Here is a 13,953-nt window from a genome sequence, read left to right as displayed (position 1 = left end):
CATCTCCTGCCAGGGCCCTGGGGCAGGTGCAGAGCGAGAGTATGTGGCTCAAAGGGTCACGTGGCTTTGGAGGTCAAAAGCAAGAGCCCAAGGGCACCGGCCCCTGCGTGGGAGACTGGAACGCTCCGGGCCGCTGCTCCCAAACAGCAGGCGAAGTGGCCAAGCTGTGTCCGGACTGCGCCACTTGGGGTGGCAGGAGGGGGCACACTTAACAGGGTGCAAGACAAACCTAATGTTTCAAGGAGAGGTTGTCCCCCGTCCTCGCCTTCTCCCCGATATGTCATTTTTCTACAGGGACCAAATATTTTATTTCCTTTTCATTGGGCAGCAGAGATTCTCAGCTGTCCTTTTTTCTTTGTTTTTTTAAGGGATGTTTCTAGACCTCATGATACCCTTGAAAATGTGCTGGCAAGAAAATCGCTGGGCGTCTGGCAGGGCACCCAAATAAGAGAAGGCTCCTGGCCATTGGGGGAAAGTCTTGCCTCGCCTTCCTCTCTAACAGCTAGCAAAAGCAGAGTAGAATATGTGAGGTAAGGAAGCAAATATTTTAAAAGTGGCTCAGTTTCCACAATTTAACGCAGAGTTTTCTTGCAGTGAAATAAAAAAAAAAATCAGCACGTGTATTACTCTTGAGGGAGCCTGTGACTCCAAATCCCATCATCCAAGGACATAGCCAGGATTTTTGTTAGGCGGGGCAGGACTTTCAGGGGGGGGCACCAGAACCGATGTGATCGGTCAGTTAGTTAAGTATTTCTATTGTTTTGCTTGATCTAAGGGGGGGCAGCTGTCCCTCCTGCCCACCCCCTTGGCAACGCCCATGCCATCACCCCTGGGCATCGGCCAAACCAGCTGAGCCTGATGGGAATTGGAGTCCAGCAACATCTGGAGAGGGCACAGGTGTGCCCCCCCCCGGGAGAGGTATTCAGGGACGTAGCCAGACAAAATAGGTAAATGATCCAAATAAGCCTTGGGAGGAAATGTACCCAGGACTTGGCAAACAAAAAACAAAAAGCCCTCCGCCTTCCCACAAAAAAAAAAAAAAATGAAGGAGGGACCCTCACCATCACACTTGAGACCTTGGCGTACCAATCCGAAGAGCATCTCGCCACAGTGGTCGCAGAAAGCGGGCGCACGATAGGAGTGCACATTGAGGGCGTGTGGTCGGATCCGGAAGTCCTCAAATGTGGCGGAAGCTAGGAGAGGAGGAAGAGGGCGCTTAGAATTATTATTATTATTACCGTGTTTCCCCCTTTTTAATACGTAGTCAAAAAGTAAGCCATGGCAGGGTTTTTAATCATTTGAGAAATGTAAGACATACCCCGAAAATAAGACATACTTCCGCGACATGCAGAGCAAGACCACCAAGCGCCTCAGCCAGCTAGCGGGACCCAGCATGCCGGCCGCAACAGGAGAAGGAAGCCTGCCGGGTTGGGTCAGTGCCCGGAAGCGGCGGCTCCTGCTGCAGCGCCGATAAAGCGTGCAGCAGTGCCGCACGGAGCACCAAGGGCACAAGCCAGCAGGACCCAGCTCCTGCAATGCCGGCCGTGGCAGGAGGAGGAAGCCTGCCAGGTCGGGTTGGCGCTCGGAAGCGGCAGCGGCTGCAGCGCTGACAAAGCGCGAAGCAAAGCCGCACTCTGTGTGTGCGTGTCCGTTTCTCTTTCTGTGTATGCGTGCACGTCTCTCTCTCTCGGGTTGGCGCTCTCTCTGTGTGTGCGTGTCTGTTTCTCTTTCTGTGTGTGCGCGTCTCTCTCTCTCTCTCTCTCTCTCGGGTTGGCGCTCGGACAAAGCGCGAAGCAGCGCCGCACACTCTCTCTGTGTGCGTGTCCGTTTCTTTCTGTGTATGCGTGCACGTCTCTCTCTCTCTCTCGGGTTGGCGCTCTCTCTGTGTGTGCGTGTCTGTTTCTCTTTCTGTGTGCGCGCGTCTCTCTCTCTCTCTCTCTCTCGGGTTGGCGCTCGGACAAAGCGCGAAGCAGCGCCGCACACTCTCTCTGTGTGCGTGTCCGTTTCTTTCTGTGTATGCGTGCACGTCTCTCTCTCTCTCTCTCGGGTTGGCGCTCTCTCTGTGTGTGCGTGTCTGTTTCTCTTTCTGTGTGCGCGCGTCTCTCTCTCTCTCTCTCGGGTTGGCGCTCGGACAAAGCGCGAAGCAGCGCCGCACACTCTCTGTGTGTGCGTGTCCGTTTCTTTCTCTGTGTGTGTGTGCGCGTCTCTCTCTCTCCCCCCCCCTGTGTGCGTGTCTGTCTCTCTCTGTATGTTTGCGATCGCGTCTCTCTCCCCCCCCCCAGGACAGAAAAAAGGTGCCGCACAGGTTCCTCTTCGGCTCGTCATTCAGCCACCCCGGCCTCCTTGCCGAGAGCTGACGCCGCTCCCCTCACCCTCCTTCCCTTTCCCCCCTCCCTTCCCTTCCTTCCGTCGGTCCGTCAGTTGGGGTTGCGCACGCCAGAGGCGCAGACCCAAGCCTCGTCCCCCTCGCGCTTCCCTCACGAGTGTCTCGGAGCGGGACGGGTCCCGGCCTCCTCATTCCCCGGCCGGTGTGAGAGAGCCCAGGGAGCAGCCTCTATACCTCCGCGTACGCACACACCCGGCCGCCTCCTCTGAAGCCATGGCGGCGAGCGCCAAGCCGAAGCAGGAGGAGAAGCAGTCCCACCTACACCGACATGACGATGGGCAGCTTTGTGTATACCTCCTGCTCCGGCATTCTACGAGGTTTAAATCCACCTCACAGAGTGAAGTCCCCCCCCCCTGTGCACTGTCTCCTCTGCTTAGAAGCCTCCAAGGAAGGAGAACCCTTGACTCAGGATGGGGAGGAGGGGAAAGGGAGAGAATAGAAGAGGCAGAAAATGTGCACGGAAGAGAGCTCCGAGCGTCCTGAGCCAGTGGGACCCAGTTGTACCGGCACTAAAAAAAAAAAAGACACCCCCTGAAAATAAGCCACCGTGTGTTTTTTTGAGAAAAAAAAGTTGTAAGACGGTGTCTTAAAAAAGGGGAAACACGGTATTATTATTACTAAAAACTTCCCTAAACAGGGGAATAACATTGGAAGAAGCCTGCAGGATCAGGCCCCTGGCCCATCCAGTCTGGTATCCTGCCCCCGCAGCGGCCAGATGCCCCGAAGGGAAGCACGCAAAGCAGGATGAGAATACCAGAGCAACTCTCCCCTCCCACAGCTTCCAGAAACTGGTATTCAGAAGCGTTCACTGCCTCTGACCATGGGGGCAGAGTCAAGCCGGATGAGGAACGGTTGAAGGAGCTGGGGATGTTTAGCCTGGAAAAGAGGAGACCGAGAGGAGGGCTGGCGCACGGATGAGGGAGCAAGCTTGTTTTCTCTTGCTCTGGAGGGTAGGACCCGAACCCATGGCTTCAAGTTACAAGAAAGGCGATTCCAACCAAACATCAGGAAGAACTTTCTGACCGTAGGAGCTTTTTGACAGTGGAATGGTCTCCCTCGGGAGGTGGGTTTTAAAGCAGAGGTTGGAGGACCATCTGTCTGGGATGGTTTAGTTGGGGTTCCTGCATTGCAGGGGGTTGGACTAGATGACCACAGGGTCCCTTTCAACTCTACAATTCTATGATTCATGATCCATGGTATGTAGCCACAAATTCTTCTCCATGAATTTATCCGATCTTCTTCTAAAGCCATGTTAGCTGGTGTCCATTACTGCCTCCTGCAGAAAGGAGCTCCGTAGTTTATGTGTGAATAAGCCCCTTCTTTTATCTGCCCCGATTCTTGCCATGTTCAGAAGGAGAGAAGAGGGTTTTTTAAAAGGGAGTAGCAATTCAATTTCAAGGATTAATGGAGCACAGTGGAGCTAGGGAATCTCAAAGCAGGGAAGGGGAAAATAAAGCCCTCCCGTTCTCACTGCCTGGCCCCCAGAACACTCTTCAAACCACCCCTCCCTAGCCCTTTGCAAAGGTTTTTGCCACTTGCTTGCACGGGTGGACAGAGTGTGTGTTGTGTGTCCAGATATCTCGGGCTTTTGAATGGGGCAAGGGGAGGAGTCACATTCATTGCTCCACCCACTTTTCTCCCAGGCCCCGCCCAGATGCTGTAATGCCGAGCTATGATTCTTCCCCTCAGAGTTATCAGTCTTCTGATAATCTGCCACATAACGAGAAGATAAAAGTCTGCAAAAGTGCCAAGGTTTTGTTCTTAGCTGAATACGGTTTGTTTAGGTCAGCAGCCTGGGGCCCTCCAGATTTTTTGGACTGTAACTCCCATCATCCCTGACCCTCAATTGCACAGGCTAAGGCTGATGGGAATTGTAGTCCAACACATCTGGAGGGCACCACGGGGGTGAAGGCTTCTTTAGGACTTAAAGGTAAAGGGACCCCTGACCATCAGGTCCAGTCGTGACCGACTCTGGGGTTGCGGCGGTCATCTCACGTTATTGGCCGAGGGAGCCGGCGTACAGCTTCCGGGTTATGTGGCCAGCATCACAAAGCCGCTTCTGCCGAACCAGAGCAGTGCACGGAAACGTCGTTTACCTTCCCACTGTAGCGGTACCTATTTATCTACTTGCACTTTGACGTGCTTTCAAACTGCTAGGTTGGCAGGAGCTGGGACCGAGCAACGGGAGCTCACCCCATCGCGGGGATTCGAACCACCAACCTTCTGATCGGCAGCCCTAGGCTCTGTGGTTTAACCCACAGTACCACCCATGTCTCTCTTTAGGACTTAGCATTGCATAAAAACAGACACAGGGGGCAATTTAGCACCCTAGAGGAAGTGGAGATTCCAGATTTAGAGGCTGAAATAGTGCCGGTTATCTGACTGTATTGCATTACATCATCCGTCCTGGGAGACCCGGATTCAAATCCTGCCTCCAGGCACAATGCTAGCTGGGTGCCACTGACTGAACTCCACTCCCAGCCTAACCTGGTATCTCACGAGGCTGCTGCAAATCATTTTATCAAGGGCTGCCAGGCCAGATATTTAAAAGCGGGAACTCAGTGGACAGGGAAACAAGGCACTCTGCACTCTCTCAGAGACACTCTTGTCTTAGGATAGCCTGTCCCTGTTTAGGAGCCCATCCACATACCCGAGCTGAAATAGTTTAGAAATGAGTGGCCTCTAGTCCAAGTCGCCATGTTTCGGCCCGACCTGCCTCACAGGGTTGTTGTGAAGAGGAAAGATCCTTGTTGCCACCCTTTTCGCCCCAGGCAGAAGCAGCTGTTTCTGGGGGGCTTCCCTAGCCCCACCCAGGTACGCAGGAAATGCCCTGGGTCCCTCGGGTGCAAGAGGACATTCGCCAGGAAGCACCTTCTACCGCCCTTCCCCCAAGCAAAGGAAAGGGGTTGTCTGTACCCAAAACCCACATCCTGCTCTGTTGCCTGGGCGTCGGATTCAAAAAACATCACCTGCCGCCTCCAGCAAGTGAGAGATCTAGGCCAGGAGAGAGAGAAATACACACACAGAGAGAGAGAGAGAGAGAGAGAGAGAGAGAGAGATGAAGGACTGTGCCAGCCTTTGCTAAGGAACCAGCGTGGTGAAACGGCTGCAGCACTGCACAAGCACTTGGGAGAGACCAGGGTTCTAATTCTGCCACTCAGCCATGAAGCTAACTGGGCGACCTTGGGGAGCCAGTCACCGCCTCTCAGCATAGCCTACCTCCCAGGGTTGTTGTAGGGAGTAAATGAGGAGTGAATGCATGTTCTGTTAGAATCGTACAATTTCCGAGTCGGAAAGGGGGTCCCCCGCCAAAGGTCATCTAGTCCAACCCCCTGCTGTGCGGAACCCGCAGCCGAGCTAGATCACGATTCTGCTAAGCCAGCTCACCTGAGAGCACCACCTCCACCAGGTCCCCTTCCTGGATGTCGCTGGCAGCTCGGACCAGTTGCAGGATGTTGGCCGACGACGGGTCGTGCTTGAAGAGCAGGATCTTGTCATAGAGGCAGTAGAAGCCGCATTCGGGGAACTGCAAAGGAAGAGACAGAGGTGGATAGGGAGAGCCTGGGGAAACAACGTGGGATCAGAGAGGGCATGAGGTTGGCATGCAGAAAGTTCGCACTGTGTTGCAGGGGGTTGGACTAGATGACCCCAGGGGTACCCCTTTCAACTCTAAGATTCCATGGCACTCTTTGTTTTTGCTCTATTTATTTTGTGTTTTTATCCTCTATTTTCATCTTGTGAACTGTCCTGAGATATGTGTGTGTGTGTGTGTGTGTGTGTGTGTGTGTGTGTGTGAGAGAGAGAGAGAGAGAGAGAGAGAGAGAGAGAGAGAGAGAGAGAGAGAGAGAAGTCTCTCAGCCCCACTCACCTCACAGAGTGTCTGTTGTGGGGGAGGAAGGGAAAAGGAGATTGTTAGCCGCTTTGAGACTCCTTCGGGTAGTGATAAAGCGGGATATCAAATCCAAACTTCTCCTACATTTTGGGGTCCCTGAAGCTTGAAATGATTTGGCGTCCCATTTGCAAGCAGCATTAAGGTCTGGGAAACCACCTTCTCCAATGGGTTTGTTCCAGATCACCACAATTTTTTTTAAAAAAATAAAGCTACTACATCTCAGATTTTGATTAAAATTGCTGTGCTGGATTATATCACATGTTTAAATCACTGGTGCGAATAAAAAATTCCCAGGCTTTATTCCCATAGAGTTATGGAGTTATATTCCCATAGAGTTATTGGGTGGGGGGGGGGATGAAAATTAGGGAAATGGTATATGCGTGCAAGGTGCATTTTTCAAAGCAATTTTTTTAAAAAAACAACAACAACAATGTGGACTAGGGTCACTTCTGGGGCCCCTCCAGGATTAACCTTCATTAGTTTCATAGTAGATCACCCCTGAGTGGGAGAAGTCTTAGTATTATTAGTATTAATATTAGTAGTATTTCTATACCGTCTTTCATCCAAACATTACAGGGTGGTTTACAATATAAAAACACAAAAATACATACCATAATAATGAATAAAAACAATACCTCCACCAGTTTAAAAGGCCATAGATATTGTTGTTGTTGTTGTTGTTGTTGTTGTTGTTGTTAATAATAATAATAATAATAATAATAATAATAATAGCAAGGCTCCTGACTCAGTCAAAGAAACAGATGCTTTCTATGCATTTCAATGCACTTGGGCGTTGCTCAGTTAACTCCAGTGCAGTCAGAATGCTGTTTGAACAGGGTTGCGGTGAAAGAGCACATTCGTCCCTGGGACACCGCAGGGAGACGGGAAAGAAAGACAAGTCCCTGCAAGTTGGCGGTGGTTTCAGGTTCAAGCCCTTTGTGTACCCGGAGGCCAATCGCAGCAGCGGCAAACTTTTAAAGCTCGCCTCCAAAGCAATACTCTGGGCTGACTGAAGTCTACAAATGAGGTTGCTCCCCAGTGAGTAACAATGTGCTCTGGGCAGCCAGGCGGGGAAACTTTCAGAAACCGAAAGACAGATGGCCCTTTCTTCGGGGCGAGTCACTGATGCGTCAGGACTCGAGGCAGGTCTTAAAAATGCGGGCCGACGAGATTTCAGCTCGCCTGGCCTCCATTAATTGGGCAGTGGCTCGGCTGAAGCAACGGGTCGAAAGCATGGCCGTTTGGTTAGGGTGGGGGAACTTTATTTTGTGCCAGTGGGCCGGATCCTCATCTGTCCCCGCCCCGCAGGCTGGTTTTGACAGGTGAGTGGGGCAACCAGTCTGCTAGTCACCTAATGTCACTATGAGGCCACGTGTTTGACGAGTGGGTCGTTCCGCCCGCCTGTGAAAGTCTGTTATGCAGCACGTCCCAAGCGCCCAGCAGCCAGCTGGTTTGTCGGGCGCCTGGGAACCACAGCGCAAGGTGCTGGGCTGCTCCTGTGGCACCTAGTGGTTTTCATTGAAAAACTGTTGCTAAAACAGAGCTTATCTTCCCCCAGCTTATGGAATCATATAGTCGGAAGGGAACTCCAAGGGCCAACTAGTCCAACCCCCTGCAAAGCAGGAATCTCAGCTAAAGCATCCATGGCAGATGGCCATCCAAGCTCTGCTTAAAAACCTCCAAGGAAGGAGACCACTTTCCGAGGAAGTCTGTTCCACTGTCAAACAGCTTTTGCCATCAGAAAGTTCTTCCTAATGTTTAGTCCAAATCTCCTTTCTTGTAGTTTGGAATCCATTGGTTCAGGTCCAACCATTCGGAGTAGCAGGGAAAAAAGCTTGCTTCCTCTTCCATGGGGCAGCCCCTCAGATATATCACCTCTCAGTATTCTCTTCTCCAGGCTAAATTCCCCTTGCTATTGAAACATGGCATGTTTGCTCAGTTGGCAGAGCGTGAGAATCTTAATTTTAGGGTCGTGGGTTCAAGACCCACGTTGGCCAAAAGATTCCTGCATTGCAGGGGGTTGGACTGGATGACCCCCGGGTCCCAACTCTACAATTCTATGATCCCTCTGCCCTTCGGCAAATGGGCAACCAGAACGCCCCTTGTCCCAGCAAAGGATCAAATAAAGAGATCATTTTATGCTCCCCATATGCTGTCGGGGTGAAGCAGGTGGGCGAGAGGGAAAGCGCCAACTTGCACATAGCTCAGCAATGTGGTGCCTGGGGGTCACGCTTCCCCTCGATGCCCTCTAAGCCTCTGAGCCCCATTCACCCCGTTCTGCCTTGGTGCTGTGGCAGTGAAAGCATTTACCTATCTCGCCTCACACACACACGTACACACCTCAAAAAAGGACATAGAACTGAAGGAGGAATTTGGAAAAACTGACGCTCTTTCCCACTTCCTCTTTCGGCTCTATGTGCTTTTCAAGGCTCACATTGCTGTAACCGGACCCAAATTTTACCCAGGTCATCTGGAAATCCGAACTGTGTACCTATTTCTGGGGTAGGGGGTGGCGCCACTGGCACTCGCTTCAAGAATCCAAATATACCCATATTTCCTAAAAAGATTGCTGCTCTCCTGGAGTAATTCATTGTCAGCGGCAAGGAATATATACAAATGCACACATGCATACAGTATATTCAAGCCCAGAGAAAACGTTTCAGGTGTGGCTCAGTTTCAGGTGTGGCTCATCTCGAACGGAAAAGGAGTCCAGGGCTGTCAGACATCAGCAGACAAACACCTGTCTTGCAAAGATGGATGGGGTGTGTGTGTGTTTTTTTAAAGGAAGGCAGCCAAGGAGAAGAGACATTTCGCCCAAGCTCAGGGAAGGAGCAACATTCAGCCTTTCAAGCTTTCTGGTTGTAGTGAGACACTATGCAAATCCCGGCGGTTATTTTTAATTCTCAAAGGTACCCCATCTGAAACGCTTTGTTCGTTCCAGTTGACCTCCGAACTCCTCCTTCCTTCCTCCTTAAAGCAGAGAGATCTTTATAATTTCATCGCAAGCGAGAGGAACCAGCTCCTATCCCTGCTCCCTCCCCCCTAACTATTTCTTTAAAAAATTCATGTGCATAAGAACAACCCTGATTCAGGCCTTATCCTGGGGAGCCTGTGGAATTCACTGCCACAAGATTCTCACTTCAGATCCTCTGAAACACTGCCAGTGAGAGTCAACGGGGTGCAGTGGTTAGCGTGCTCGACTAGGACCTGGGAGACCAGGGTTCAAATCCCCACTCGGCCATGAAGATCACTAGGTGACCAACATCCCTCTCAGTCTAACCTACCTCTCAGGTAGCCCTTCAGTTTTGGACAAACAGGCCAAACCCTACGCCGAAGGATAAATGGACATAAATCTGACATCGGGAATCACAAGACAGAGAAACCAGTAGGAGAACGCTTCACTCTCCCAGGACATTCTATACAAGATCTCAAAGTAACTGTCTTATTACAAAAGAATTTCAGAAATAGACTGGAAAGAGAAATTGCTGAACTGCAACTTATTACCAAGCTTAAAACCATGGAGAGACCAGGTCTGAATAAAGACATTGGATTCTTATCTCATTATACATGATAAAGCTATCTTTAGCTATCTCACCCCTTGCTTTTTCCTGTAAGACCAATTGCAGTCGTTAACAGTCGTCAACAGCTATCAGTCAGTCAATCACCCACTCCCACCACAAGGAGGGGGTAATATACCTCCCCACCCTCTCACTATATATGAGCATCTGGTGACTTCTGTTTCAGTGTATCTGAAGAAGTGTGCATGCACACGAAAGCTCATACCAACAACAAACTTACGGTAGTTGGTTTCTAAGGTGCTGCTGGAAGGAATTTTTTTATTTTGTTTCGACTACCTCTCAGGGTCGTTGTGAGGGTTAAATGAGGAGTGGCAGAATCACTTTGAGCTACATGAAGAAACAAACCATGTCTTGTGCAGGGGAAACTGTGGACTCCACTGCTGCAAGATCTTGACTTTTCAAAAACTCAGTTCCTCTAAAACAGGGAGTCCTTAGACGCCTGCGTCAGAGCATTTTGGGGAAAGCCACGGGGAAATTGCACTGGTACGGCACCCATTAAGCAGAGGCGCACGCACAAAGGGTTAAAAACCAACCACCAGAAATTGCAGTTGTGAATGCAGAAGGAACCACGGGGGTCCTCTCACTTGTGCCATCTCGGCCTTTTGCCAGTCTGTTTTGGGCTACAACTCCCATCAGCCACCACAGGCTAAAACTCCCATCCCTTTCTCAAGCTGACCACAGATTTCAGTACGTCTTGCTTCCACACAAGGCCGGCCCCGCCATTAGGCAGAGCGAGGCGACTGCCTCAGGCAGCCGCTTTGGGAGGTGTCCTTAAAAGAGCGGCAAATTCTTAGTTACCTCAATTTATTGTCGCTGGACTTTTGCATTTGGGGAAGGGGAAGGAGCCCCTTGTGTGGGGTTTTCTGCCCCAGGGGCCTAAATAACTTAGCTGGCCTGAAGCTTTCGCTTCCGGGCGGGCAGAGGGGCAACCATTGGTGGCTCTGCCTCAGCCAGCAAAAGGCCTATGGCCTTCCCATCAGTTTTCCAGATAAACACACTTAAGACCACATTGTAAAAATTAAAGGGGGGGGGGACAACTCTCCACAAAGTCAGTTTTCAAGCTGCGAGCCAAGAGAGGAAGTACGTGCTCTTCAAAAGGCGAAGCCACCCGGTTGGCACACACCTGCCATTATTTGATCTGTTGGAGTGTTGAGCAGCATTGATCCTCCCCGCCCCCAATAATAATCAATACATACAGTGGTACCTCGGTTTATGAACACAATTGGTTCCGGAAGCCTGTTCATAAACTGAAGCGTTCATAAACTGAAGCAAACTTTCCCATTGAAAGTAATGGAAAGTGGATTAATCCGTTCCAGACAGGTCCGCGGAGTACTCAACCTGAAGCGTACTTAACCCGAAGCATGAGTGTAATTGGTTCCGGAAGCCTGTTCATAAACTGAAGCGTTCATAAACTGAAGCGAACTTTCCCATTGAAAGTAATGGAAAGTGAATTAATCCGTTCCAGATGGGTCCGCGACGTTTGTAAACCGAAAATTCATAAACCGAGGTGTTCATAAACCGAGGTTCCACTGTATAGGCATTCGGAGGGTGGAGTAAGGGAACACAATGATCCCCCAGTGCAGCTTGCGCTGTATGTGACAGGAAATAGGGGTTGGTGGGGGGCATCCCAGAAAAAAAACACTCTTTGCCCAGAAAGCAAATCTCACCTATCCCTGACGAAGCAGGCACAAAATAATTTAATTTACTACTATTACTATTACTATTATTATTATTATTTACATCTTGCCCTTTTCCCAGTCACTCAAGGTGGCTTACGCAAATTAAAACACAGATAAAAAAAACCCCAAAAGCTAAAAACACATGAAAGATGATAGTTTAAAAGTCTAATTTTATTAAAACATTATTATTATTATTATTATTATTAGCCTGGTAGAGCATGAGACTCTAAATCTCAGGGCAAAAATTGGGCAAAAATGTCCCTGCATTGCAGGGGGCTGGACTAGATGACCCTCGTGGTCCCTTACATCCCGGCAATTGTACAATTTATTAAATTTGTATACCACCCTCATCCAATGATCGCAGGGAGGTTCACAACAAAACATAAGAGGATGCATGAGGCAGCGCCATGTTTTCACTGACATGAAGGAATCACTAATATATTCTGTGAGGGACATTATGTAAATGAATTCAAAGCTGTTCCATGACTGATCAGCTTGAAAGGACATAATGATTTATAATTCAAATAACTGAGCCTTAGCATCAAATCAAGCTGAAATACTTCTAAATATGCAAGCCTGGAATGATTTTTAAAATAATGCAGAACAGGGCAGCAATACAAATCGTTTGTTGCCTAAAATGCGCCATATATATATATATATATATATATAGTCTAATCCTTTCTAAAACTGTAATCTAAAAAATAGTTACTGGGGGGGGGGATAACCCTTCTGCATTATAAAAGATAAGTTCCAATTTTAAGGAACATGCAGGGCTTGATTCTAAAAGAAAACTATATGCATATGAATGAAATTAGTGATGAGCAGGCATTTAAATTAAGCTAATTATTTTTAGCCTTTCAAATTAATCACAATTTAATGTGCCCTGGGTGCTGGAAATGGGGCCCCTGGATGTGGTCTCGAAAAAAACACAAGGCACCCCACAGAGTTATATATATTGAAAATCTAATCCTCCGCCTACCACAGTGGCATAATCCCCATCAGAATGAGAAGGAATGAAGCAAAACAAATACTGTATACTAAAATACAGAAACAGGGCTCATGATGCCACCAGGAATGGAAGCTCCAGGTACAGGAGCAGTGTGAGAAACTCAAGATATATAATCTAATCAGCCTACTTTGCGGTCACCATGGCGGAATGTCTAGGACAGGCACCCCCAACCTGTGGCCCTCCAGATGTTTTGGCCTACAGCTCCCATGACCCCAGTGGTCAGGGATGACGGGAATTGTAGTCCAAAACATATGGAGGGCCAAAGGTTGGGGGTGCCTGGTCTAGGCACTGTTGGGTTGTTGCTTTTTTTACAATGGAATTTATTATTAACATTTCTACACCGCTTTGTATTTTAAAGAACAAATCTCAACACGGTTTGTTGTTGTTTAGTCGTGTCCGACTCTTCGTGACCCCATGGACCATAGCACGCCAGGCACTCCTGTCTTCCACTGCCTCCTGCAGTTTGGTCAAACTCATGTTCGTAGCTTCGAGAACACTGTCCAACCATCTCGTCCTCTGTTGCCCCCTTCTCCTAGTGCCCTCCATCTTTCCCAACACCAGGGTCTTTTCCAGGGAGTCTTCTCTTCTCATGAGGTGGCCAAAGTATTGGAGCCTCAAAGCGGTTTAGAACACACTAAAACCATCCGGAACAAAACAAATCCAAGCTTCGAGGAAAATATTTCAGATCCTTCTCTAGGTGACACACTTGGCTTTTCCCCGTCACCAGCCCGGCATCCAGAAATCTCGGTGTGGTCGCAATGGGACCTGTTCTACGTAGCCCCAAAACTCACCTGGCTGATGTCTAGCCCTGTATAGGGGCACCCTACCACCAAACACCGGGCGACAGGGACAGACAGGAGGCCATAGCTGCTGCAAGGAGAGCGCCGAGACGGGCTTTCCCACCCAGCTACCCAGCTGCTGGTTTTGTGCCCAGGTTGCAGGGCAAAGGATGCCCACCGGTGGGTTGGGCACAACATCCGTACAAAGTTTTGGGGTGGTGTTCAGTGTGCCTCCGGTTTTGATTCAGATCAAGGCTGCATCACGTTTCCAGGAAATGATTGATCTAGGGGGTGGAGCGATTCCCCTACAAACAAAGGTTGTAGCATTTGGGATTTATTTATTTTTAGTTCTCAGAAGGTGTGGCAGGAAGATTCAGCGACGGTCAAAAGTGGCATTTAATCATTTCAGTATAGTATCAAAATGTTCTTTTTTTAATTTGCAAAAAATGGAACAATATCTTTTCAAAATGAGGGCAAGAGCATCAAGGGATGAGTTTGTATAGATAATTAAGGTACATATGTAAGAGGCTCACGTATCTTATAAAGCTGTTGTGCTCTAGGTTACAAATCAAGCACAGCTATCGATTGACAAATTGGTGTGGCTGGAGTAAAAAAATTACCGTATTTTTC

General features: G+C 49.3%; 1 protein-coding gene across 1 annotated transcript in view; it reads right to left on the bottom strand.

Annotated features, from left to right (window-relative positions):
- Window positions 1-13,953, bottom strand: part of PRKD2 (protein kinase D2) — a 48,541-nt gene that overhangs the window by 21,979 nt on the left and 12,609 nt on the right. The window contains exons 2-3 of the mRNA XM_035119991.3: window positions 5,774-5,912; window positions 1,062-1,193 (exon numbers count right to left, since the gene is read on the bottom strand). Of these exons, the coding sequence (XP_034975882.2) occupies window positions 1,062-1,193; window positions 5,774-5,912 (271 nt within the window). The remainder of the gene's footprint in view (window positions 1-1,061; window positions 1,194-5,773; window positions 5,913-13,953) is intronic.

The sequence above is a fragment of the Zootoca vivipara genome, chromosome 6 (assembly GCF_965207765.1).
Source record: "Zootoca vivipara chromosome 6, rZooViv2.hap1.1, whole genome shotgun sequence".
Taxonomy (NCBI): Eukaryota; Metazoa; Chordata; class Lepidosauria; order Squamata; family Lacertidae; genus Zootoca; species Zootoca vivipara.
The sequence above is the reverse complement of the archived record's forward strand: the minus strand, read 5'-3'. Positions and strand labels throughout refer to the sequence as shown.